The sequence below is a fragment of the Nuphar pumila genome, chromosome 14, assembly GCF_984573655.1.
Source record: "Nuphar pumila chromosome 14, dmNupPumi1.hap1.1, whole genome shotgun sequence".
Classification (NCBI taxonomy): Eukaryota; Viridiplantae; Streptophyta; class Magnoliopsida; order Nymphaeales; family Nymphaeaceae; genus Nuphar; species Nuphar pumila.
This window is the reverse complement of record NC_143262.1, coordinates 2,116,365-2,141,845: the sequence shown is the minus strand read 5'-3', so window position 1 is coordinate 2,141,845 and position 25,481 is coordinate 2,116,365. Positions and strand designations below refer to the sequence as shown.

General features: G+C 37.0%; 1 protein-coding gene across 1 annotated transcript; it reads left to right on the top strand.

The window, feature by feature from the left end:
• The first annotated feature begins 10,413 nt into the window (after nt 1-10,413).
• LOC149816049 (ras-related protein RABA6a-like) lies at nt 10,414-11,626 on the top strand. Its single transcript, XM_089987447.1, has 2 exons — nt 10,414-10,631; nt 11,019-11,626. Exons 1-2 carry the CDS (start codon nt 10,414-10,416, stop codon nt 11,464-11,466), a joined length of 666 nt encoding a protein of 221 aa, XP_089843573.1. The 3' UTR covers nt 11,467-11,626.
• The last annotated feature ends 13,855 nt before the right edge of the window (nt 11,627-25,481 follow it).

The window sequence follows — 25,481 nt, the reverse complement described above, 5'->3', positions numbered from 1 at the left end:
GCAAAGAATAAACCTTTTTTCCTTCAGCAGTAAGAGTGAGCGACAGAACTCCGTTGCCCAGGAGCCTAGTGAGAAGGGAAAAAATAGAGAAGGCCTTGTTAAGTTATCTAAGTCGTGAAAACAAAAGCGTTGAACAAAATGAAACATTTTTGAACCCCCGCCAAGCGAGGTGGCGCAGCAATGTATTTATTTTTAACCATAAAAACATGATATTTTTTTTAGTATATCACGATCTTGTTCGTGCTTTCCATCGTACTTTTAGGGAAAAAATGCTACGATATTTGGTTTCTGTGAGCGTTTTAGCGTGAGGACTTGTGAGGCCAGGGCTGGTAGACCCACACACACCACATGGGCTTTTGGGCGGTCCAGGGTTGGTTTAGTATTTTGGTCAACAGTTGATTGGTCCTTGGCTGATCTGAGCCTTAGATGGTTCATGTCCTTTACCTAAACCAGCCATGCAGGTCACCTGATCCACTTAAAGAGTTTAAAACTTTAGACAAAGGTGGGATCGAATCACCAAAGCAGCCCGTGTCTGTTCCTTCAAAACAAGGGCTTTTAGTAAAGTACGGTAAAGCACCATGACTGAACCCAAGAGCTGTTGAGTTGAACTGACTGAACCGAATTCAAGTTCCAACGGGAACTGTCCTGAACCTAGCTGGTTCGGGTAAGTCTAAGATTTTGAAACCCAGATAAAGTTAATGGACTTAATGTGCCAGAGGCATTGTGGGTTTAGCCTCAACCATAACCGAACCTGACCCATCGCGCCAGCCTTATGTACACATTTTTCTTCTAGTCAACACTTGGGTAGGTTGGTAATGTTTTTGAAAAGTGAAAATACTGTTTAAAAGAGATTTACTTTCAAAATCTCATGAGATTTCAAAGTGAATCTCACTTTCTAAATCTCATCTTTAGAGTTACGTGGCAACTCGCTTTTTATTAAGTTTTTTTTTTTGTGATTTTGTGAAAAAAAAAGGTTTCATGTTAGATTGCTTTTGAGATATTGTTCAAATAAGATTCATTTTCTAAATCTAATGTGATCGCAAATCACATGAGGTGCAACCAAACGTACCCTTGTCATTAGAATAAAATATGGCTCCAAAGTTATGAATAAATTCAATTTAAAACAGCTCCTTTATAATAGACCTGCAACGAAAGCCAAATGGACCAGGCTCATGCCAACTTGAGTCCTGTCAAGGTTTGGTGTGTTAATTAGATGGCCCTAAAACTTGACGATGCTTGGCTAAATTTTTTAGAAGCTTTTCTGTCCAACCCTGTTGGAGTATACCATCTAAAACGTTTGAATTTTAAAGCAGAGGAAATAATAGCATAAATTCCAACTTAAAGTTATTTTCAATGAACTAGCCAAATTTAAATGGTTACATTCAACTATATGTATTTTTCATCCTTGCTTAAAAGACATGCTTGGACCTAAGTGCACTCAGTTGATAATCGTCAGTCAAACAAAATGACTAAATTGCTCGCAACATTGGATTGCTAAACAAAACCAGAAAAGAAGATGAGTTATTCCATCAACGATTACACATCACACTCGCTGGCATGCGTGCGCAGGCAGGTACTTGAAATGCATTAGGAAAATGGATCGTTCAATTTAATAACAGAAAGTAGGACAGTTCTTTGTAAATAATTAATCAGTTGGACCACTTTTTATATTTTACCGACAGTACTGCAACCTACTCTGTAAAATTACTTATTTTGCGCTTAATTGTAGATATAAAATAGAAAGGTATAAAAGGGACATTCAATGATCAAAACAAAAAAATAACTATTTTAATTGCAGTTAGGTGAATAAAAAGTAACTCACGCTGTCATTTAAGAAATTTCTTAGAAAGTTAGGAACCCATTCGTGTAAATTGGCCTATTTTCAAGACATTGCTTATTTTGAAAAGTAACCAGACCACTTTCATGATATTTTTTTATTCTTATATATATATATATATATAGGGAAATCAAAACCTACCTATTAAAAACTTACCAAACCTGCCCACTAAAAAACATTTTATTGGATCTTTCGTGTTTTTTTTTCATTTACTATAAATTGGCACTTGGATCATGCATTTTGGATGAAAAAAATGGTATTTGGAGCCCCAAAAAATTATAAAAATTGTAGACCATTGATTTTTGAAACCTTATAAAAGCTTATCCATGCATCATAAATCAAATGCTCCAAGAACTGATTCTTATAAAAACAAGCATATAGATCACAACTGTAAAGTCAAAATTTCAAAAAAATACCAAAAATCTGATAAAATGTTTCTTAATAGGTAGGTTTTCATTTCCACATATATATATATATATATAGAGAGAGAGAGAGCGAGAGAGAGAGAGAGAGTAATCTGGTTATATATCATGATACTATTCAGCAGTGCATACTCTTGAATCCAACCACCAAACTCTTGTTTAGATGGATGTAACCATCAAATGGTATATATTGCCGTATAGATGCATTTAACATGGTTTATTTGTTATCTTTGAAAGTTTTATAATATCTAATACATCATAAGATCATATTTTTTAGATAATAAAAATCAACCCTTCACAATTCATGAAAACATGGGTGGTCTAAGAATGGTATAGAACCAGGGGCAGAACTACGTTAGGGCTTGGGTGGGTACGTGCCCACTCTAACACAAAAAATCCCCCAATAGGGGTGTCAGGTCAAGGTGGGCACAACTTGGGCCCGGCCTAGAGGATCGTGTGCTCTCTCTCTCTCTCTCTCTCTCTCTCTATCTATCTATATATATATATATATATATATATATATATATATATATATATATCCGACCCCACCTCTCTCTCTCTCTCTCTCTCTCGACTCCCTCTCTCTCACCAAAATGCTACCAGACTTGTGTTGGAATTATAAGCTAGACTCTTCGTATTCCTCCCTTATTTTTTGAAAACTCATTTTACATTAAGGCTTGTTGAAATTATAAGCTAGACTCTTCGTATTCCTCCCTTATTTTTTGAAAACTCATTTTACATTAAGGCTTGTTGAAATTATAAGCTAGACTCTTTGTATTCCTCCCTCATTTTAGGAACTCGTTTTACATTAAGACTATCTGCAGTTTTTCTATGCAAACTCTTTGGGTTCCTCTCCCATTTATTTCTTTTCCTTGAAAATGTAATAACTTTTTAGTTTTTCTATGGTAGAAATTTACTATATAATTAAATTATGGTTGGGTTTGAATGCTATATATATTGCAGCCATGTATCATCATTTTGATAAGTTGTTGGAATGTTTTGAAGCCTTTTATAGCCTTCTCCTTCTCTAACATCATTTTTGTGCATTTTTCATTCTAGCGAACAATCTTTTTTTCTAGCTTGTTATTTTATTTCCAAGAGTGGTATCAGAGTTAGGATGACTTTCAACAATATGGTGCAACCACAAGTTTCTTGCTTTGCTGAAAAAAATCATAAGTGGAGTATTCAAATGAAGGCGTTCTTTAGCTCTCAAGATCTGAGACATTGTTGAAAGTGGCTTCGATGTGATGGACAATGTGGAGGGCATCACTCCATGACAACAAACTGAGTTGAAGAAAAATCGGGAGAAGAATAATAAGGCATTATTTTATATTTATTAAGCTATTGATGAAGGTATTTTTGAAAGGATATCTTTGGCAAAAATCTGCAAAAGAAGCATGTGATACTCTCTATACAACATATAAAGGAGAAGACAAGGTAAAAATGGTGAGACTCCAAAATTTTAGAAGTGAATTTGATTCTTTAAAAATAAAAGAATCTGAAACTATTGAAGCATTTTTCAATTGAGTCTTCTCCATTGTTAATCAAATGCGAGCAAATGGTGAAAAACTTGAAGATCAAAGAGTTGTTGAAAAAATATTGAAAAGCTTAACTCGCAAGTTTGAACATATTGTTGTTGCTATAGAAGAATCCAAAGACTTATCCACTTTGTCCATTGATAGTTTAATGGGATCACTTCAATCCCATGAACTTCGTATAAAGCAATTTGATTCTCCTCCAATCGAGCAAGCTTTTCAGACACAACTCTCTATTCGTAGTGGTGCTCGAGAACAAAGAGGAAGAGGATATGAAGGTGGTAGAAATCAAGAGACGAAAGAAGATGATTGTGATTTATCTTATTCTATGTGAGGAAGAGGTCGAGGTCGAGGTCGTGGTCGCTCCCTCTCACAAGTTCAATGCTTTCATTGTCAGAAGTATGGTCACACCATAAAGTTTTGTAGAAAAAGATTGGCAGAAGAAAACCAAAAGGAGGTAACTTTCATGCATAAGAAAAATGAAATTCTTGATGATGATATTCTCTTTCTTGCTTGTGATACCAAAGAAGAAACACATGATGAAGTATGGTGTATTGATAGTGGTTGTAGTAACCACATGACTGGAAACAAAAAATTATTTGTGGACTTAAATGAAATAGTCCAAACTGAAGTTAGAACAGGTGATGATAATATGCTTGCGGTTAAGAGACGTAGTGATATGTTTTGTTAAAACTAACATTGGCGGCAAGCATGTCACCGATGTTTTCTATGTTCCAGGCTTCAAACACAATCTTTTGAGTGTTGGGAAACTTATTCTAAAAGGATATGATCTTCATTTCAAATGAGAAATATGTGAAATCAAGGATAAGAAGAATACTCTCATAGCTGAGGTGAAAATGACTCAAAACAAAATGTTTCCATTTATATTTCAAAGTGTTGTTTTTCCTTGCTTCAATACTATTATTAAAGATCCATCATGGTTATGGCATCTTCGATATGAGTATTTGAATTTCAGTTCTTTATCTCTCATGTGCAAAAAACATATGATCAGAGGCATGCCTAATATTCATCAGCAGGAAAAAAATTGTGAAGGTTGTGTTCTTGAAAAACATCACAGAAATTCTTTTCCTGGTGGCAAATCTTGGCGAGCATCAATACCACTTGAGTTGGTTCATTCTGATCTATGCGGCCCTATGCGCACCACATCTATTGGAGGTAATTGTTACTTTTTAACATTCGTTGATGACTTCAGTCGAAAGACATGAGTTTATTTTCTAAAAGAAAATTTTGAGGTGTTTAAATATTTTAAGAAATTTATGACATTTGTTGAAAAGCAAAGTGATCTCTCTATTAAAACCTTGTGTACTGATCGTGGGGCTGAATATATATCCAATGAGTTTGAGGAATTCTTGAAAGAGAAGGGCATCTGTCATCAGTTGACTACTCGGTACACACCTCAACAAAACGTCATTGCAGAAAGAAAGAATCGCATGATCATGGAGATGGCAAGAAGTATGTTAAAATCTAAAGGTATGCCTAACATATTCTGGACTGAATCAGTGGCATATGCTATCTATCTTCTTAATCGTTCCCCCACTAAAAGTGTTCAAGACCTAACTCCTCAAGAAGCTTGGAGTGGGCAAAAACCATGTGTTGCTCATTTAAAAGTATTTGGCAACATATATTATTCTCATATTCCTGATGAACAAAAGAGAAAGCTTGAAGATAAATCTGAAAAATGTATCCTTATTGGCTACAGTGAATGCTCAAAGGCTTATAAGCTTTACAATCCAATCACCAAGAGAATTATCATAAGCAGAGATGTAAAATTCAATGAAGAAGAATCTTGGAATTGAGATGGCGAGAATGAAAATAAAAATTCATATTTCATCAATAAGGAGGTGAGTCATGAACCTAATAGTGATGGTGGCGAAGGAGATACTTCACTCTCTTCTCCATCTGCGCATTTATCACAGTCTTCCTCATCTTTAAGAAGTTCTGAATCTCCTCCTATGAAGACAAGAAGTCTTTAAGAAATTTATGAAACAACACGAAGAAATCTTGAGGAAGATTTAGTGAATTTTGCTTTATTTGCAGACGCCGATCCAATTACTTATGAAGAAGCATCTCAAAAAGAAAAATGGAGAATTGCTATGAATCAAGAAATGAACTCTATTGAAAGAAATCATACTTGGGACTTGACCGAGCTTTCAAGTGGACACAAGTCTATTGGCGTCAAGTGGGTATATAAAACAAAGTTCAACTCAAATGGAGAAGTTGAAAAATGCAAAGCTCGACTGGTGGTAAAAGGTTACAAGCAAAGGTATGACATCAATTTTAATGAAGTTTTTGCTCATGTGGCTCGCCTTGAAACAATTCGCATGGTGTTAGCTTTGGCTGCTCAAAGAAAATAGAAGGTCTATCAAATTGACGTTAAATCGGCTTTCTTGAATGGTCTCCTTGAAGAAGAAGTGTATATTGATCAACCTCCAGGTTATATGAAGAAGGATGAAGAAAACAAAGTTTGTCGATTGAAGAAGGTTTTATATGGGTTGAAACAAACACCAAGGGCTTGGTATAGTCACATTGATGGATATTTCGTGAAGAATGGTTTCAAACAATGTCCTTTCGAGCATACTCTTTTCATCAAAGAAGACATTCAAGGGGAGTTCTTAGTCATATGCTTATATGTTGATCATTTAATCATTATCGACACTAGTGTAAGCATGTGTGAAAATTTCAAGAAGGATATGATGCACGAATTTGAAATGACTGACATGGGGCTTCTCCATTTTTTTTGGGCATTGAGGCAAAGCAAGTTGAAGATGGAATATTCATATCTCAAAAAAGGTATGCTGAAAATATATTGAAGAATTTCAGAATGGAGGGTGCTACACCTCTTAATACTCCCATGAAAGTTGGATTGAAACTTAGCAAAATTGATGGTGAGAGAAAGATCGATGCAACTCTGTATAGAAGCCTTGTTGGTAGTCGTATGTACTTGACTACTACAAGACCTAATCTTATGTTTGTTGTCAGTATGATTAGCAGATTCATGGAATCTCCTTCTAATACTCATTGGGACATAGGCAAAAGAATTTTGAGATATGTGTGTGGCACTATCAATTATGAAATTCATTATAAATGTGTCGAAGATTCAAAATTGGTGGGTTTTTGTGATAGTGATTGGGGTGGAAATAGAGATGATAGTAAAAACACTTCAGGTTTCATTTTTTACATTGGCTCAGGTGCAATCTCATGGGCATCGAAGAAGCAAGTTGTTGTGGCTCTATCCACAACCGAAGCTGAGTATATTTCATTGGCTCTTTCTAGTTGTCAAGCTCTCTTTCTAAGGTGGATTCTTCATGAGCTGAAGCATCCTCAATGTGAAAGCACTTCTTTGTTTTGCAACAATAGTTCAGTCATAGCACTCACAAAAAATCCAGTTTTTTATGGCAAAAGCAAGCATATTCCAATCAAGTATCATTTCATTAGAGACTTGGTCAAAGATAGAGATATCAATGTCATGTTTTGCAAGACTCAAGACCAAGTGACTGATATCTTTACAAAAGCATTGAAGAATGAAACTTTCAATAAATTAAGAGAGAAATTAGGTGCCGTTATAGTCTAGCTTAAGAGGGACTGTTAGAATTATAAGCTAGACTCTTCGTATTCCTCCCTCATTTTTGAAAAACTCATTTTACATTAAGGCTTGTTGAAATTATAAGCTAGACTCTTCGTATTCCTTCCTCATTTTGGGAACTCGTTTTACATTAAGACTATTTGTAGTTTTTCTATGCAAACTCTTTGGATTCCTCTCCTATTTATTTCTTCTCCTTGAAAATGTAATAGCTTTTTAGTTTTTCAATGATAGAAATTTATTATGTAATTAATTTTTTGTTGAGCTTGAATGCTATATATATATCAGCCATGTATCATCATTTTGCTAAGTCGTTGGAATGTTTTGAAGCCTTTTATAGCCTTCTTCTTCTCTAGCACCATTTCTGCGTGTTTTTCATTGTAGAGAACAATCTTTTTCTCTAGTTTATTGTTTTATTTCTAACAACTTGCAAGACTGCACTTTCGACAGTGTGGCCTTTCACTGATCAACAACAACCTTTGAGTTATGCCATGCACCCCTCATAGGTCCTCTCTCTCTTTGAACCTCTGGACTGCAGCAACTCCTATAAGTGCCTTCGGCCATTCGTCATTCGGCGGCAGCCTCTTGTACAACCCCTGGTAGGTCCTCTCTCTTTATCTTTATCTCTATCTCTTGATACCTGGGTCAAAGCCTTAAGCTTGCCACCTACACTTTTTGGGCAAGGCGACATGCAATTGTTAGGCTTCTTATTGTATTTTTTTAAGGTTTAGGTTTTTTTGTGTTTTTTTTTTCAATTATCTTTTGAGTTGAGTAACCAAAACTCCATGAAATTCACAATGGTACTTTTTCCTTATTTATTTATTCTGTTGAAATATATAAGGGCTAAAATTCGATGTAAGAGTGACTTGGTAATTAAGTCTAGATTGGTAAAGATTCTCATAACATTGATTAGAGGAGAAAAGTACTATATTGAGGTGAAGAAGACCATTGCCAGAATCAGCCCCCATTTTTTTAGATAGGCAATCAGGGGGGGTTAGGTAGATGCCCATCAGTTATACAACTATACCATTGGGATTTAAACCTGCAACCTTTCAAACACAAGGTGACGTGCACTCATTGATCTTACCAAACAAGTGGAACCCCTATTGGTGAATACAGCCCCCATTTGCACAAAAGGTTCTGCGTGGACGCAATCATGCAAGACAAGCCTCTGCAAACGTTAGAAACCGTAACGGCTTCCCACTTGAATATTTAAGGCAAGCCTTATTCATGGTTTGATGGTGTCCTTCATTTTTTAGATGAACGGCATCCTCTGACCTGATCCTCTCACTTAATAAACTGAAAATTTTGGTAGTTAGAATCTTTCTTGGTTTACCAGCCTCCAAGAAGAACAAAGGTCTATTTGGATTGTAGACTCAATATTTTTGTGGCTACCAAAGAAAGTCTTTTAGGGGGGGCTTCCTTGTTACACATGACAATTGATAGAATGGGTTGCCTGAGTCACACGTCAAATATGGTTAGTGTGTTACAAAGGATCATCGCAATGCCACCAGAGCATGTGAAAGTGAAATAATTAATGATTTCAATACAAACAGGTTGGATGGAAAAGGAGGAGAAGGAAAATAATATTCCCAAAGACCACACACTGTAATCTTCGTCGGTTGAATCATTGAGCATTGTGTCCCTTTTCCTCGTGGGCCTTCAAACAATAATTAAATCACAAAGAAAATAGAAAATTAACCATCATATGGTGCTGGTCCCAGCATGTAGGCCAGTCCACTAAGTATGGTGTCCATGATTTGGATATTGGACTGTCGACCAAGCAGCAGCCTGCAAGGATTTGTGCACTTACTACATCATCTATAGTGGGATTAGGTGTTCACAGAGCAAAAGCATCCATCAGAGGCTCCAACACCGTGATAGATCCTGACACCCACTACAAAAACGTTAAGCCTATGTTTGGGAGCAGTTGTTGGGAAGGGAAAGGAAAGTGGCGGATTTCGCGAAAACATCCTCGCGCGGCGGATGTTGAAATCCGTCACTTTTGTATGCCATCGCCCCTCCCAACTTCATTCCGATCTCCGCCCCACCCTCCAAAACTGGGAAACCAAACGACAGAGATTGATGGGGAGTCCGCGAATCCATATCATGGCTGCTCCTAATGCAGGCTCCAAAAACAGGGCCTAAACTTGCCTTCAACTGTAATTTGAAAAAACCAAGTATTGGTTAAAATCCAAGACCATGTTGAACCTATGTTACACGGACACAATTTCGTGCATTTTTCCATGAGGTTGAGACAAGAAAGCTCACTAGTCATGGCCGGATCAATCACAATTACTGAATTACCACAGCTATTAATTAAGATGATCTGGATCCTAATATGCAAACCAAAAAACTCGCTAGGAAAGGGATTTAAGGGGCCACCAAACTATAACTATATGTGGTAAAATTAGTTTGTCCAAGCCCAGAGTCTTAACTACCAGGACCTAATTTTAGAGACTAGCTAGACAACTTTTATATTAACCATGATGCTAGGTCCATCAATCTAGACCATACCCTGACATGAACCAGACCAGATAATGACCCCAACAGTGTTATATGATAGGGCTACCAGGTACAACTGCGATTCCCCTAGCCTTTAGACCCAGTTTGGTACTTTTGGTCCGGTGAGCATAGATTCTACTGGAATTATGGATAATGAGATGTATATTTTACTTGGTAGGCCCCGGGCAGCGACCTGACCTAGGCCCACCCACAATGGACCCTGAGTCAGTCTAGCCTGTATCCAGCACCATTGCTAGATAACAACATATATAATAATAACAAGAGAAAGAAATAAAAAGAGAAACCTTCTAAACCTGGATTTAAGTTGCAGCAACTTGGCCCTCCCTCACATTTACCTTACACTATCAAAGAAAAAAGGGAGAAACAGAAAGACACCAAAGTTCTCTCTCTCTCTCTCTCTCTCATTTCTTTCCCCTTTCGTGAACAATCTTCCTTCCCTTTGGATTCTTGGTGAAGGTGTCCGGCCTTTGTCGGGGAGAGGGGAGAAGCAATATGGCTCAGACGGTGGACGATGACTGCGATTATCTGTTCAAGGCGGTGCTGATCGGGGACTCGGCCGTGGGCAAATCCAACCTCCTCTCTCGATTCTCCTGTGACGAGTTTCGACTCGACACCAAGCCCACCATCGGCGTCGAGTTCGCCCACCGCACCATCACCATCGGTGACAAGCTTATCAAAGCTCAGATATGGGACACAGCCGGCCAAGAACGGTAATACAAGTCTGTCCCCCCTAATTTGATCATGGACTGCATGTTTTTTAATCAAACCCTATAAATATCACCTCCACAGCTTATTTAGTGGATTTCTTAAGATATGTTTTTCGAAAGAATATAAAAATCAACGGTGTACAGTGCACCAAAACTTTGCCATGAAAAAAAAAATCAAGCTTTTGATCGAAAACATTGGATTCAAAGCGTGTTTTCTAGGAAACGAATGACCATAATACGGAATTGCATAAAGAAAAAAGCTGCTGCACCAAAACAGAGCCCCGACTCAAATTAGGGAGGGCAGACCAATCAGTCTATACACAGTAGTATATACAACACGAAGTATTGAATCATGATACTAACCACAAACCATCATCACCAATCTATCAGATTCAGGGCCATAACGAGCTCTTACTACCGGGGTGCAGTTGGGGCGCTATTGGTGTATGATATCACTCGGCGCGTTACCTTTGATAACGTGGAAAAATGGCTGAACGAGTTGAGGGAACACAGCGACCCCAGCATGGTCATCATGCTCGTGGGCAACAAATCGGATCTTGGCGACCGGAGGATGGTCAGCGTCGAGGAGGGCGCCAGGTTCGCGGAGAGGGAGGATCTGTTCTTCATGGAGACGTCTGCTCTCGAGAACATGAACGTCGAGGATGCGTTCATGCAGATGATCTCCAAGATTCATGAGGTCATAAGTAAGAGGAGACTGGAGGCGAGGAAGAAGGAAGGCGTGGTTACAGTAGCGCAGCAGCCGGTTTCTGGCCAGGCCATACTCATTATTGATGAAGTCTCTGCCACCAAAAGAAAGAATTGCTGCTCTTCTTGGTGAGATTTCTCTCTCTTCAGTTTTTTCTTCACTTCTTTCTATAAACATGTTTATGGGTTCATTGACAAAGAAACATAGGAATTCGTTTCAGATTGAATTGTCAGGGGTCTCTTTGTAAATATTGAAATTTGAGGTGCGTCTTGGTAAAAGAAGGAAAAGAATACGTCTCCAAAGAATGGTAGCTACAACTTTATTTATTGTTCATCAATTTCCTCTTTTTTTATTCTTGTGGGTAAGTTGCAGACATCCTTGAAATAGTCAATTTTATTTAATGTGGGAAGTTGGCCGGCGCACGGATGAATATCATCTGCAATTATTTAACAGAGGGCCTTTATTTTGGTATGCGTTAAAGATTCGATGATAACTCCTCTGCTTTCGAAGATGCTACATATTAAATCATGAAAAGAGAACACGTGACCTTTCGATTTTAGATTGTTTGTGGTAAGCTTTTCTGAACTTGTGCCCAAATATAAAGATGTCAGACCTTCAGTTAATTTTTTGTGTTACCCTTTTCTTTGTTGCTCCTGCCTTACATTTTTCTTATTACCTCCTTAAAGACAAGGCAGCCTTCTGCAAAATATTGATACAGTTGTACTTTTTTTTACTGACATGGGATGTGTGTTGGTATACATGTTATTTTTCAAATTTGTTTTATATTTCTTATTAAGGGAACAAAATACCCCCTCAAGAGAGAGAGGGGAACGACACCTATAAAAGGATCATTCGAGATAGGAGAAAAATAGAGGGGAGAGAAAGACATAAGAATATATCAATTATTAATAAAAAATTAACTAAATTTATAGATAATTTTTCAACACCGTCCCATCATTGCCACCTCCTGTGTCATTTGGCTTGCCTCTCAATACAATTTCATCCCACTGCATTGCTACTGCTTTCTCTAGTGTGCTCTTGCATGTCACTATAGAAAGCATTGAGAAAAATAAAGTGTTTTCAGTTGTATTTTTTCCATTTAATATAATAGAGATTATAGAGAGATAGTTGTGTAAGGCTATATGGCCCTAAGGGGTCACTGTTGGGAGGCTATCCTAATAGTCACTATGCTTGAAATGCAAAGACTTATCTCTTGAAGCTAAAAGGATTTCTCCCCGACATGTATCTCAAACTTCAACTCTTTACAAAGTTATAAATACAGAACAATATGAAAATATACGGTTACAAGAACTAAGGCATTTCAATTGTAAGAAAGTTGAGAGTGTGGATCTTCTTGACGATTTCGAGTGTAACAGCATATACTTCACTCTAAAAAAATTCTGCATTTGTGTATTCAAGTGTTTACATTGGTATCAGAGCAAGGTTCGTCAGAACCCATAATCGGTAATCGTATGCGTCGATCAAAATCGCGTGCAACACTACAAATTAAAAAGATTCAAAACAAAGAGCAAAAAGGTCAATTTTATTTTTCTATTTTTGATAAATCGGTAAACCAAGGATTCCCAATTGTGAAAACTTAAAAGAAAAAAAAAGACATTGACTCTCACTAAAAATCGACGAATAGTCACCACCGTGCAAATATCTCGTACGGTGTAAAACACCAACATAAAAAAGGAAAAGGAAGAGGGCTTGGTTGCCCTCTTCAGTTTAATTTTTCGGGTAAAGAAAGAAGAGATCACCACCACCGGTGGTGATCGGACACCGATGGTGGCCCAATTTTCCTCTCTCTCTCTCTCACCGTGTGTCGGTCGGTAGGGGTTTTTCTGGTCTGAACCACCTAGTTTCATGACAAAGTCGCATTGGCCAGAGAAAAGAAAAAAAATAAAAATGGTGGTTCCCTTCACTGTTGCCATCAGGAGTACTGCCTGACGCTGAGAGCAATGTGCCTAGTGGGTCCTCCATTTTCGACGGGTTGTTGTCAAAAATCGCGCACCAAGTGGGTCCTCCATTTTTGGCGGCTTGTTGCCGAAAATCGCACACCAAGTGGGTCCTCTATTTTCGGCAGGTTGTTGCCAAAAATCGCGCACCAAGTGGGTCCTCCATTTTTAGCGGGTCATTGTCGAAAATCACCTCCATCGACGTCGAATGAGCCATTGAGACAAAAAAAAATAGAGGGCCCAGAACCGTGTTCATCTTTTCGGTCGGTTGTGTGGTCGGATTCGTCGCTGAAGTTCCTGGTAGTGGTTCCATTTTTGGGGACTCATTGGTCGAATTCTTTCAGCCCTTAAAACCTCACCGACGGTGGCCTCGTTCTCTAAGGTCATGCGGTGACCGCCAGTCACCACCTCTGGTGCAGCGTGCTGCCGTCGGGTTTCGTATAGTGTAGCGTGCTGCCGCTAGGCTGGTCATCGGGTTTCGCCTTTTGCATGGCCTCATCGTCGGAGAAGGAAACCTACAAAGGTTTTTCGAGAAGAAGGATCAAGAACCCTTCTTCCCTCATTACTTTAAAAAAAAAGTTTTCATTTTAAATTCATATATTTTATTTAATTCCATTTAGGAACCACTCCAAAATTTCTGTTCAAAGGGTCTATTTTTTTAAAATTCCAAAAAGGAGGCTTACTTTCTATTTTTTTTTCAAAATAAGCCTCTGCTTATCATTTTTTGCAGAAACAAACTTTTAGTTTTCTGAAATTATAGAAAGAGGGTCGAATCTTTCTGTTTAACTGAGAAAATTCTCATTTTAAGCTTTATGTTTTGTTTTTGCTTAGAGATGCTTTTGCTTTTCTAAAAATTGCAGAAAGGTGATTCATCTTTTATGATAAACTAAAAAATTCCAAAAAGTGTTCAGCTTTATTAAATTTTTGCAGAATAAAGCATCTAATCTTTTCTGATATTGCTGAAAGAGGATCAAAAACTCTATGTTTAACTCAGAAAGTTGCAGAAAGAGGTTTATGTGTTTTTGCTTATATAATTAAAGCCTCTTCTTTTATTTTCTGAAATTGCAAAAAAGTAGTCTTGAGTTTTTAAAAACCACCTAGTACTTGTTTTTGTTAAAAGTATTTAGAATTTAGCATTTTTTGTGCACATTGTTGCACAATTAAGTATCTTATTACATGTTAAACTTGTTTATAAGGATCAAAACTAGTTACATTTATAAATATTAGTTGAAATAAGTGTTATTAATTCTAATATTTATTTATAAATTGAAAAATGGCAAATCGAGTAGTCATGACTGAGTTGTCCAAAATCGGAAAACTCAATGGGACAAATTTTGAAATATGGAGAAGAAAGATGAAATATCTATTAACACATAACAAGACTCTACATGTATTGAATAATGTAAAATCTTCACTAACTAATAAATCTAGTAAAGAAGAGAAAAAAAACTCATAATAAGTTTATCGAATATGATCAACTTGCTCGAGCAACTCTTTTAACATTTATGTAAGATAACCTTATCTGAGTATTTAAAGACTTTGACATTATAAAGAAAATGATGGAAGAAGTTAGAAAAAAGTATTATATGACTTTAGAAACCCACATTCAACTTCTTCTAGAGCAATACAACTTATGCATGATGAAAAAGTCAGACAATGTAGTCGATCATATGAATCGAATGCTGGTAATGGCTAAGGATTTAGCCATAACTAAAAATGTTATTCCTAAGCGGATGCAAATCTCTACCATACTGAACAACCTTTATCCAACTTGGAAGATGGTGTCAATTGTCATGAGGTTAAACTAGAAAAGTCTATCTCTAATTGAGCTCTCTCTCTGCAATTGGCTCTTGAGCAAGAGCACATGTTAAAATAAAAAAATAAAAAATAAAAAAATTACGAATATTGAAGAATCCTTTCCAGCAATCTCTCATTGGTTCAAGCCTAAATGAACATTCTTGAAAAAAATTAAGAAGAATAAATTCAACAAGAAGTGTCCAGTGCAAACTAAGAACTCCAATACTACAATCAAGGGAGTATATTTTTCTTGCAGAAAGATTGAGAATTTCAAGAATAATTGCCCAAATAGATGATGGAAGAAGTTAGAAAGAAGTATTATATGACTTTAGAAACCCACATTCAACTTCTTCTAGAGCAATACAACTCATGCATGATGAAAGAGTCAGACAATGTAGTCGATCATATGAATCAAATGTTGGTAATGGCTAAGGATTTAGCCATAACTGAAAATGATATTCCTGAGCGGATGCAAATCTCTACCATACTGAACAACCTTCATCCAACTTGAAAGATGATGTCAATTGTCATGAGGTTAATCTAGAAAAGTCTATCTCTAACTGAGCTCTCTCTGCAATTGACTCTTGAGCAAGAGCACATGTTAAAATAAAAAAATAAAAAAATCATGAATACTGAAGAATCCTTTTCAGCAATTTCTCATAGGTTCAAGCCTAAATGAACATTCTTGAAAAAATTTAAGAATAAATTCAACAAGAAGCGTCTAGTGCAAACTAAGAACTCCAAGACTGCAATCAAGGGAGCATATTTTTCTTGCAGAAAGATTATGCATTTCAAGAATAATTGCCCAAATAGAGTCAAGAAAGAGGATCTAGGAAAGCAAGTAAATGAAGAACGAGAAATAGTTTGCATTGTGTTTGAATCATTGATCACGAACAGTGATCTCCCAAGATGGTGGATTGATTCAAGGACAATGCGACATGTATCTAAGTCAAAGGAAAGACTCGTGGAGTTGAAGGAGCCAAAGCCTGGAGATCACAATGTATATATGAGAAATAACATCTATAGTGATGTGGTTGAAATAAAGACCTATAGGTTCCAAATAGAAGGAATCGGTCTTCTATTAACAAATGTACTTTATGTACCTTCTATGAGAAGGAATATTTTAGCAGTGGGAGATTTTGCTAAAAAGGGCTTCAAAATCTATTTTCGGGGTGACAAGGTCACTATTGAGAAAGATAAAAAAGTGAAGCTCAAGGGTCGCTATGATGTTGACCATAGTCTCTTCCGTTTAAATGTAACTCCTTCTATAAGTAATGCAATAAATATTTCTAGTTATATTGATTGCGTATTTAATATTGATGCCTATTTATGATATTTACGGTTAGAACATGTAAATGTTAATAAAACGAAAAGAATAATCAACATGGGATTATTATCTTCTTTTAAAAATATAGATTTTGAAAGATGTGAACCATGCATATCAGGAAAAATGACTAAAAAACCTCTTCCTAAAGGAAGTAAGTCATATGACTTACTAGTTTTGATGCACACAGATATTTTTGAACTCTTACCAATAGAAACACATAAAAGAAAATCATATTTCATCACATTTATAGATGACTATTCAAGGTATGGATACATATACCTAATCTCTAAGAAATCTGAAGCTCTAGAAAAGTTTAAGGCATATAAACATGAAGTTGAAGGATTACTAGGAAGAAAAATCTAAGTTATTAGATTTGATAGAGGAGGTGAATATAACTCTAAAGAGTTTAAGACTTTTTGCAATGATAATAACATAACTCCTCATACAATTATGCCTTATACACCTCAACAAGATGATGTAACAGAAAGAATGAATAAAACTTTAATGGATATGATAAGGTTCATGTTGACACATGCAAATCTTTTCAGAAAATTCTAGGAAGAAGCAATTTGCACCGCCATGTATATCCTAAATAAGGTTCCTTATAAGGTTATAGAGCTTACACCTCATGAATTATAAGTTGATAGGAAGTTAAATTTGAGTCATTTACGAAAGTGAGGGTCATCTGCTCGTGTTGATTCCTAGTCAGATGAGAGACAAGTTAGATAACAAGATTATCAAATGCATCTTCATAGAATACTCAAAAGGATCAAAGAGATATCGTCTATATAATCTTGAAAAGGAATTTATAGAGAGTAGAGAAGTAGAGTTCTTAAAAATCACAGAAAGTAATTTTGATCTTAAAGATAATGGTATCCTTCTAGACATTATAAATAATTCTGGGATACCTACTCAAGAGTTAGAGCATAATGATCCAGATATAAATAATGAGCAAAATTCACAATTAATAATTGAACAGAAACGAACAAGAACTCTTCCATCTTATCTGAATGATTATTATACATTCTTGAGTGAGGAATTATGTTATTCCATGAATCTAGATGAAACTCTTGACAACCTGAGTTTTGAATATGCAATTGCTTCAAAAGAATCTGAACTATAGAAAGAAGCAATGAAAGATAAGTTAGACTCCATAGAAAAGAATGAAGTTTGAAAACTATCCACATTGCCTAATGGATATAGGGCAATCGAAAGTAAGTGGGTTCTTAAGAAAAAAACTCAAGTCAGATGAATTTATTAATAAATTCAAGGCAATATTAGTAGTAAAAGGCTATTCTCAACGAGAAGAGATTGATTATAAAGAGACTTACTCTCATGTAGCCAAACCGGTATCTATTCATATTATTTTGGCATTGGTAGCTTATTTTGATCTTGACCTATATCAAATGGATGTGAAAATGACCTTCTTAAATGATGAACTAAATAAAATTATTTTTATGCAACAACCAGAAGGTTTTGAAATTGGAGGTCAAGAGGACAAAGTATACAAGTTGAATAAATTCTTATATGGATTTAAGCAGTCACCAAGACAATGATATTTGACTTTTCATAATGTTATAACCAAATTGGGTTATAAGGCAAATAGTGTGGACCACTGCGTATATGCCAAGAATAGTGGGAATAAGTTTAATGTGTTATCCATTTATGTTGATGATATATTAATTACAGAAAATAACATAGACATGATAAATATGACTAAATCATGGTTAAGTTCTCAATTTGAAATGAAGGATATGAGTGAAACTTCATATATCCTTGGAATTAAGATAAAGAAAAATAGAAAATCGAGATTACTATGTCTAAGTCAAGAAAAATGTCTTGACCACATTCTAAAAAAATTTAGAATGGAAAGTACCAAGGCAAAGGGTATTCCTATAGTAAAAGGTCTAAAACTTAGTAAGAATGACCGTCCAAGAGATAGACAAGAAAAATTGAATGTTCCCTATGCTCAGGCAATTGAAAGCCTGATGTATGCAATGCTTTGCACTAGACCTGATTTAAGTTTTGCTGTAAGTCTAGTGAGTAGATATCAAAGTAATCCTGAGCTCTCTCACTGAGAAACAATGAAAAAAAAATTGATATCTAAGGAAAACTAAATAACTTAAACTATGCTAGCAGTCAGATAGTTTAAAGCTTTTAGGTTATTAAGATGTTGACTTTGCTAGTGATAGATATGAAGCAAAGTCCACCTCTGGCTATATATTTATGTTAGGAGGTGGGGCAATTGCATGGTCATACAAGAAACAAGGGTGTGGGGCACAACATTCCCAAGAAGCTGAGTATATTGCCCATAACATGGCAGTCACATTTAATGTGTAGATAAACTGTTTCTTAAATGAATTAAAATTAGATATTCTAAATGATCTAGTTCAACTTTATTGTGACAATAAAGCTACTATAAGACTAATACAAACAAGAGTTGATAGCTCTAAAAATAAGCATATTGAAGTTAAATATCAATATATTCATGATATGCTTATGAAAAATAAAATAGCAATAAACTATATTTCTTTAAGTGACATGGTAGCAGATCCACTAACCAAGGCAGTCAAGGATGTTTTCACTAGACATGTGAATCAGGTGAGACTCAAATATGTCTAAGTGGTGAATGAATAAAGATCACTCAAAAAATGTGTGCAAGGTTATGATTGAGAACAAGCATAAAAATATAGAATATCCCTTATGGCCAAGTGGGAGATGTAAGGCTATATGGCCATAAGGTGACTCTTGGGAGGCTATCCCAATAGTCACTATGCTTGAAATGCAAAGAGACGTGTCTCTTGGGGCTGAATTTTTTTTTTCAAGAATGTGTCTCAAACTTGAACTCTTTATAAAGTTATAAATGCAGAACAATAGTATGAAAACATACGATTACAAGAACTAAGGCATTTCAATTGTAAGAGAGTTGAGAGTGTGAATCTTCTTGGCGATTTTGAGTGTGACAAAGTATACTTCACCTTGCAAAATTTCTGCATTTGTGCATTCAAGTGTCTACAAGTTGGCTAATTATGAAGGATCAACGTCACCAGTGGGTCCCACCAAAAAACCATTCTCATTAAAGAAAACATCCAATGGTTGTCATTTAGCACAAAAAAATACCTTGGGACCCATCGACCACTTTGGTGGTAGTCACCTAGAAACCTGATTCAATGTCCTGCATCCAATTACTGAATAAATGCGGTGAAAAATCAAATTAGTGAAGCCTCAATAGTTCTTGAGACGCTTGCTAAAACTAGCACCTCCTACTTTCCAAAGCATTTTGTACATTTCATGGTTCCCCTTCCTATGAAAGCAGTATCCGTAGGTCTAGGTTCCAGCAAAGAACCTACTGCTGTTCAGATGAACTGTTAATAATATAACGCAATCTCAGATATTATAAGATAACTGAACAGCAAAGTTGCAATATCATCCTACCTAATGGGCAATGGAGGGAGAAAAGGATGGGAAGCTCGGAAAGAAGGTGGTAAGCACAAATTCCTCTTGGCCATCCTAAAAGAACCGGTGGTTTTCCCGTCATCAAAAAGAAAAAAAAGTTGCCTTAAAAAAAAGGAAAAAAAGTTGCAGTATCATAACTAAGGTGTCTTTGGGTTCAAATCCAGCAGGAACTATACACTCAGCTTGCCATCACACACACACAAAACAAAGAAAATAAAAGAGAAAACTGGAGGGCCTATAAACTGAAGAATTGGCCCATTTCTAGCCTTTGCCTTATTAAGATATGGAACTCATAGGCACTGCATTTGAATTTTAGTGCTTGTAAAATAGTTACTAAGTTTGAGAAGCCATGCGTGATACAAGAAGCGAGGAGTGAGTGTTTCAGAAATACTTGGATGTGTGAAAGCGTGAAGCATTTATGAAGAAAACTCAAGAGTTGAAGAAAGATCAAAGATGAAAATTTGATTAAAGCTTTTCTTAATACATCAATTACAAAAGGTTGAGTAAACATAAATACAACTTGTATTAGCCGACTGTTTGGTCGACCATTGCTCCTTAAATGTAGGTAACAACTAACCGAATAGTCCTTATCCTATGCTGGCTGCCTCCTCAAATGTGGATGACGATAAGCCCAAATATAGTTAATGAGATTCCTGTAGATGATATCAAATGTAGATGATAAATCGTATAAGCCCAAATGTAGTTAACGAGATGCCTCAAATATAGATGATAAATCGTTATCAATAGATAATGATTTATCTGATAACAACTAATACACCCCCCTCAAGTTGGAGCATGTGGATCAAGCATGCCCAACTTGGTCTTTAGAAGTGAGAGTTGTGCATTACCTAAGGCCTTTGTGAAAACGTCTGCGCACTCTGAATGAGTAGGAATAAACTGAGTACGGATTAACCCATTTTGAATTTTCTCTAGAATGAGATGACAATCAATTTCGATGTGTTTGGTGCACTCATGGTAAACAGGGTTAGCAACAACATGAAGTGCTACTTGATTGTCATAAAATAGAGTCATTCGGAGGATGAGTGATCCCAAAGTCGATCAATAAATATTTGACCCAAATGAGTTCATTGCTAATGTCATAGTCCGGCAAGATAAAAAAAAACAAAGTGCGCAGGATCAAAGTCCCTACTCTGATACCATGAAGAAAACTCAAGAGGTGAATAAAGATCAAAGATGAAAGCCTGATTAAAGTTTTTCTTAATACATCAATTACAAAAGGTTGAGTACACATAAATACAACTTGTATTAGTCAACTGTTTGGTCGACCCTTGCTCCTCAAATATAGGTAACACAGCTAACCGAATAGTCATTATCCTATGCTGGCTGCCTCCTCAAATGTAGATGACGATAAGCCCAAATGTAGTTAACGAGATTCCTATAGCTGATATCAAATGTAGATGATAAATCGTATAAACCAAAATGTAGTTAACGAGATGCCTCAAATGTAGATGATAAATAGTTATCAGTAGACAATGATTTATCTAATAACAACTAATAATTTAAAAAACATCAGAAGAAGCGAGTAAGAAACAATAGAACAAGTAGAAAATAACATGACAATAAAAAAAAAAAATCTTCTTTGCACAAACTGAAATTTAAGTATTTTGATAAAACATTCAATTTTTTATGTAGATTTTAACACCAAAACATACATTTAAAAGACAAAGTACACATTTTTTTAGCACAAGAAAGATCACAATATCAAAGAACTTTATTTTCATAATGGGAGAAGCAAGCTTCTCATAAAGTTTCAGAAGTGCGTAGTTTCATGCTTTCAAAAACTTTCCGGCAACTATGGTTTGTCCCCAGTTTTACATGTCAAAGACATTTCTTGTTACTCATGGAAAACAACATTTATATGCAAATAATTCCTTTTTTTATCAGGAATCTTTTAATTCTCAAACTTCAGTAACATCAAATGAAACCTGAAGACAGAGGAAACGAGAGCAATCACTGTCCACTGAATTGATTATTGCCCCATTAAATCTCAAATGAATTGATGAAACAGGGACCGACTCAAGTAGTCAATATAGTGAAGCATTCGTTGATACTTCTATTAGAGTGCTTCCAGGATTGCCATCCAATCCACTACCCTTTATCATTTCCCCATACGGGAAACACTATCTCATCTCCCTTCAACAGCATAAAGATTTTGACATTAGAACAGAAAAATTCATGCTCTTGACAGTTCAAAAGGAAAAGTTGCTCTGCCACACATTCTCTCAACTTGATGCGTGAGTCAAGGATTCTGCAAGTAAAGCTTCCCACACAACACAATCAGGACAAATTTGCATATATGAACAAACAAGATGACTTCATCGAACAGAAAAGCACACTCAAGGAGGTCAGCCATGATTGCACAGTTTTGAATTATATGGACTATATCATACTCCTCAATCAAGGTTTCATTATATCTCAACCCTTCCTTGGCCACTCCTGGATGGCTACAATCAAATGGAACACCTTGAAATACATTCTTCCATTAGATCATAAAGTTTGACAGCTTGTCTTGCCCATAAAAACCATACTCATGTCCATGGTGCATTCCATTATGGTATTGTTGGATTAACCACATTGACGTGGTGGTTATCCACGATGTGGATACATCCCCACATCAGGGATGATCCGTCCAATAAATGAGCATACGATAAGGGGGAATGGTTACGCAAACCGTTCCCACCGTAAGCTTTATATAGATAGGGTATCATGAGCAACCCTGGTGTGCGGAAGAGGAATACAGGGTCTACTCACCGGCTGCCTGAGGAAGCCTGCGCTTGTGGTGGCTGCAGCCTGACTGAGCAGAGAATCTCCGGCGACCTCCCTTTTCCGGTGACCACCACAGCTCAGCAATGGCGGCATCAGGTACACAGCCCTCTCCTGTGCGATTAAACCAGGGTTACCGGAAGCGCCTAGCTAAAAGGGGAAGCGCGCTTCCCCCTCGCTTCCCCTGTTTTTTTCATTTTTTTTTTTTGTATTTTTTTCGCTTCCCCCTCGCTTCCGAGACGCTTCCTGGGTCGCTTCCGAGATGCTTCCTAGGTCGCTTCCGAGACACTTCCCAAATCGGTCCTAAGTGGTCCCACGCTTCCCCGCTTCCTAAAATTTTGAAAATGCCTCGCTTCCCGCTCCCGCTTCCTCAACTGGCAACCATGGATTAAACTGTTTTAAATAACAGTGTTTTTGGTTTTTCCCTGTCACAGGGAAGGCATTGCCGGAAACCGACCCAACAGGTATTTCATTGAGATTTTCAAAAACTTCACTTGAGAACTCCACACTACCACATTTGACACAAATACCTACAAGTGCAAGGCCAATAAAAGGTTTCAACTCTTGAAAGTTTCTAAAAATAGGACAGTAGAGTCTCTTTCCAAATAAAGGAATCTAATACTGGCGCAACCTAAGAGCAGAGCACTGGCCATAGAGATCAGGCATTTTGTTCACATGCTGATCAAAGAATTCATCACTAAATGCTATGACCAAACTCAGATTAAATTCCATACCCATGCAGGGTCATGCCCGCCATCAGGAATCATCACACCCATGAGGGATGCTCTCAACTGCAACTTCAACAGGTTTGAAACCTCTCTGCTGCAAGAGAAGCACTTCCAAGACAGAAACCAACTACCGATTCTTCAAGTGCCAAGCAATAATTGCAGTAACACGAACCGAGTTCTTCTTTGTTGTTAATGCATAACCAGAGGTCGAGGATTCTGCATCTCACGCTTTGCATTCACACAGGAAAATGAAGTAATTACAGAAATATCAGCATCAAGACCTGTTTTCAACACATATGACATATCCATGGAGAGGTTTTCCTTGAAACAGAAAAATCAAGGCTGTGGTAAAATACTGTTTTCAACACGTATACCTGGTCCTGGACAGGATTTCTGATCGCATTTCATGAAAAAGAGAAAAATGAATCACGCAAATACGAAGTTTTATCACAAGCAGAGATTATGTTGACAACAAGATCACACTTTTTTCCTTCTAATCAACAATTGTATCAAACAACAGGAAAGTAGAATCCGAGTCCATGCATTTGAGTAGAAAATTAAGAGAATCTTCTAACAGAAGATTCACCAGAAAGACACCAGAGGTGGTATCCCATGTGGTAAGCGAGGTCCTGTGTCAAGCAAGGCCCAGGATCGAATTCTTTGCCACATGGGGCGGCTGTTGTTCTGTAGGGGTCCGCCTAACCCCAGCTCGCCTTTCAAAAAAAAAAAAAGATTCACCAGAAAGACCCAACCTAACCTGGTACCATTGACGGACTTACCTTGCAGAAGCCACTCAAGATGAAACGCACCAAGAAAGTGCAGAAACCAAGGTTATTGAATCGGGCTCCGTTCCACCTATCAACATCTCAATAAAATATTTAATGCCATCCACTATGGGAATACCCAGGAACAAATGCATCCCATGATACCGTATCTCGTTGAGGCATTTCATCTAACATTTGGCGGGCAGAAACTGTTACACCAGAATCTCGCAAGCCCCCTCAAGGTTGAGCATCCACAAAGGCACAGCGATGAGAACCAAGCTTTAAAACATGGGTTCGAGCTGCCCAGCATCTTAAATGCATCAGGATCCGTACGTCCTCTGAGAACAGAGTGTCAAATCGTCGGGCTTCTTGGTCGATTTCAGGGTTCGGGAGTACAGATGAAATGCCATTTGAACTTGGGAATTTTACGTAGAATTACTGAGATATCCGATAGAGACGGCAGTTTAATGGAGCGACGGAAGATCGATCAGAAACGCAAAAAAAAAAAACTAATGTCGGTGTTGATTCGTATAAACACAGCCACTATTTAGACGGAAATAATAGACCTGACCCGTATAAAATACAAGCCGGGTACGGGCTCAATTCCGATAAGACCCAATCCAGGCCCACTTCGGGTTTGAATTTACCTTGACCCCACCTGGAGTTCGGTTCCACTAATCCCCTATATCCATACCCCCTATGATGTAAGTTGTTTTGATCAAATCTGACGGTATAGATGGATTCGACATGGTTGATTTAATAAGAATCAACCCTTAGATCACATATTTTTTAAAAAAAAAATGTGATTTTTTGAATCACTAATTTTTGTGTTTTGTCAATATCGTTGATTTTTGAACGGTAAAAAAAAATCCTGAGATTTCGGTGATTTAAATGTTGTTCTTCACTGAACGAATAATGTAGAAGTCCCATTTTTTTTTTAAAGTCTAGCTGGGGTTAGGTGGACCTCTGCCAGAACAACAGCCGTCCCATGTGGCAGAGGGATTCGATCCTGGGCCTTCAGCTTGACACAGGACCCCGCTTACCACATGTAATGCCACCTTGGCGGTATCTATGGAGTCCCATTTGATGAAAACAACTTGCATCAATAAAATCCAGGGGAGGGGTACGAAGATAGGGATGGCATGGGGACGAGTGGAACCGGACCCATTGGGTCTGAGCTAAGCTTTAGATGAGTCCTTCACTAAAAAGGTTCAAGCCTTCTATGTTTCAAATAAAAAATGGTGATATTTAAAGAGACATTTTCAAAGTCTGGCGGATATTTATTGCTATATTTGAAAAGCCAAACAGGTTATATATATATATATATATATAT

Coding starts and splice junctions, on each gene's coding strand:
- LOC149816049 (XM_089987447.1), top strand. CDS start 10,414: ATGGCTCAGACGGTGGACGATGACTGCGATTATCTGTTCAAGGCGGTG. Junction 10,632..11,018: donor GACACAGCCGGCCAAGAACG/GTAATACAAGTC, acceptor CCAATCTATCAG/ATTCAGGGCCATAACGAGCT.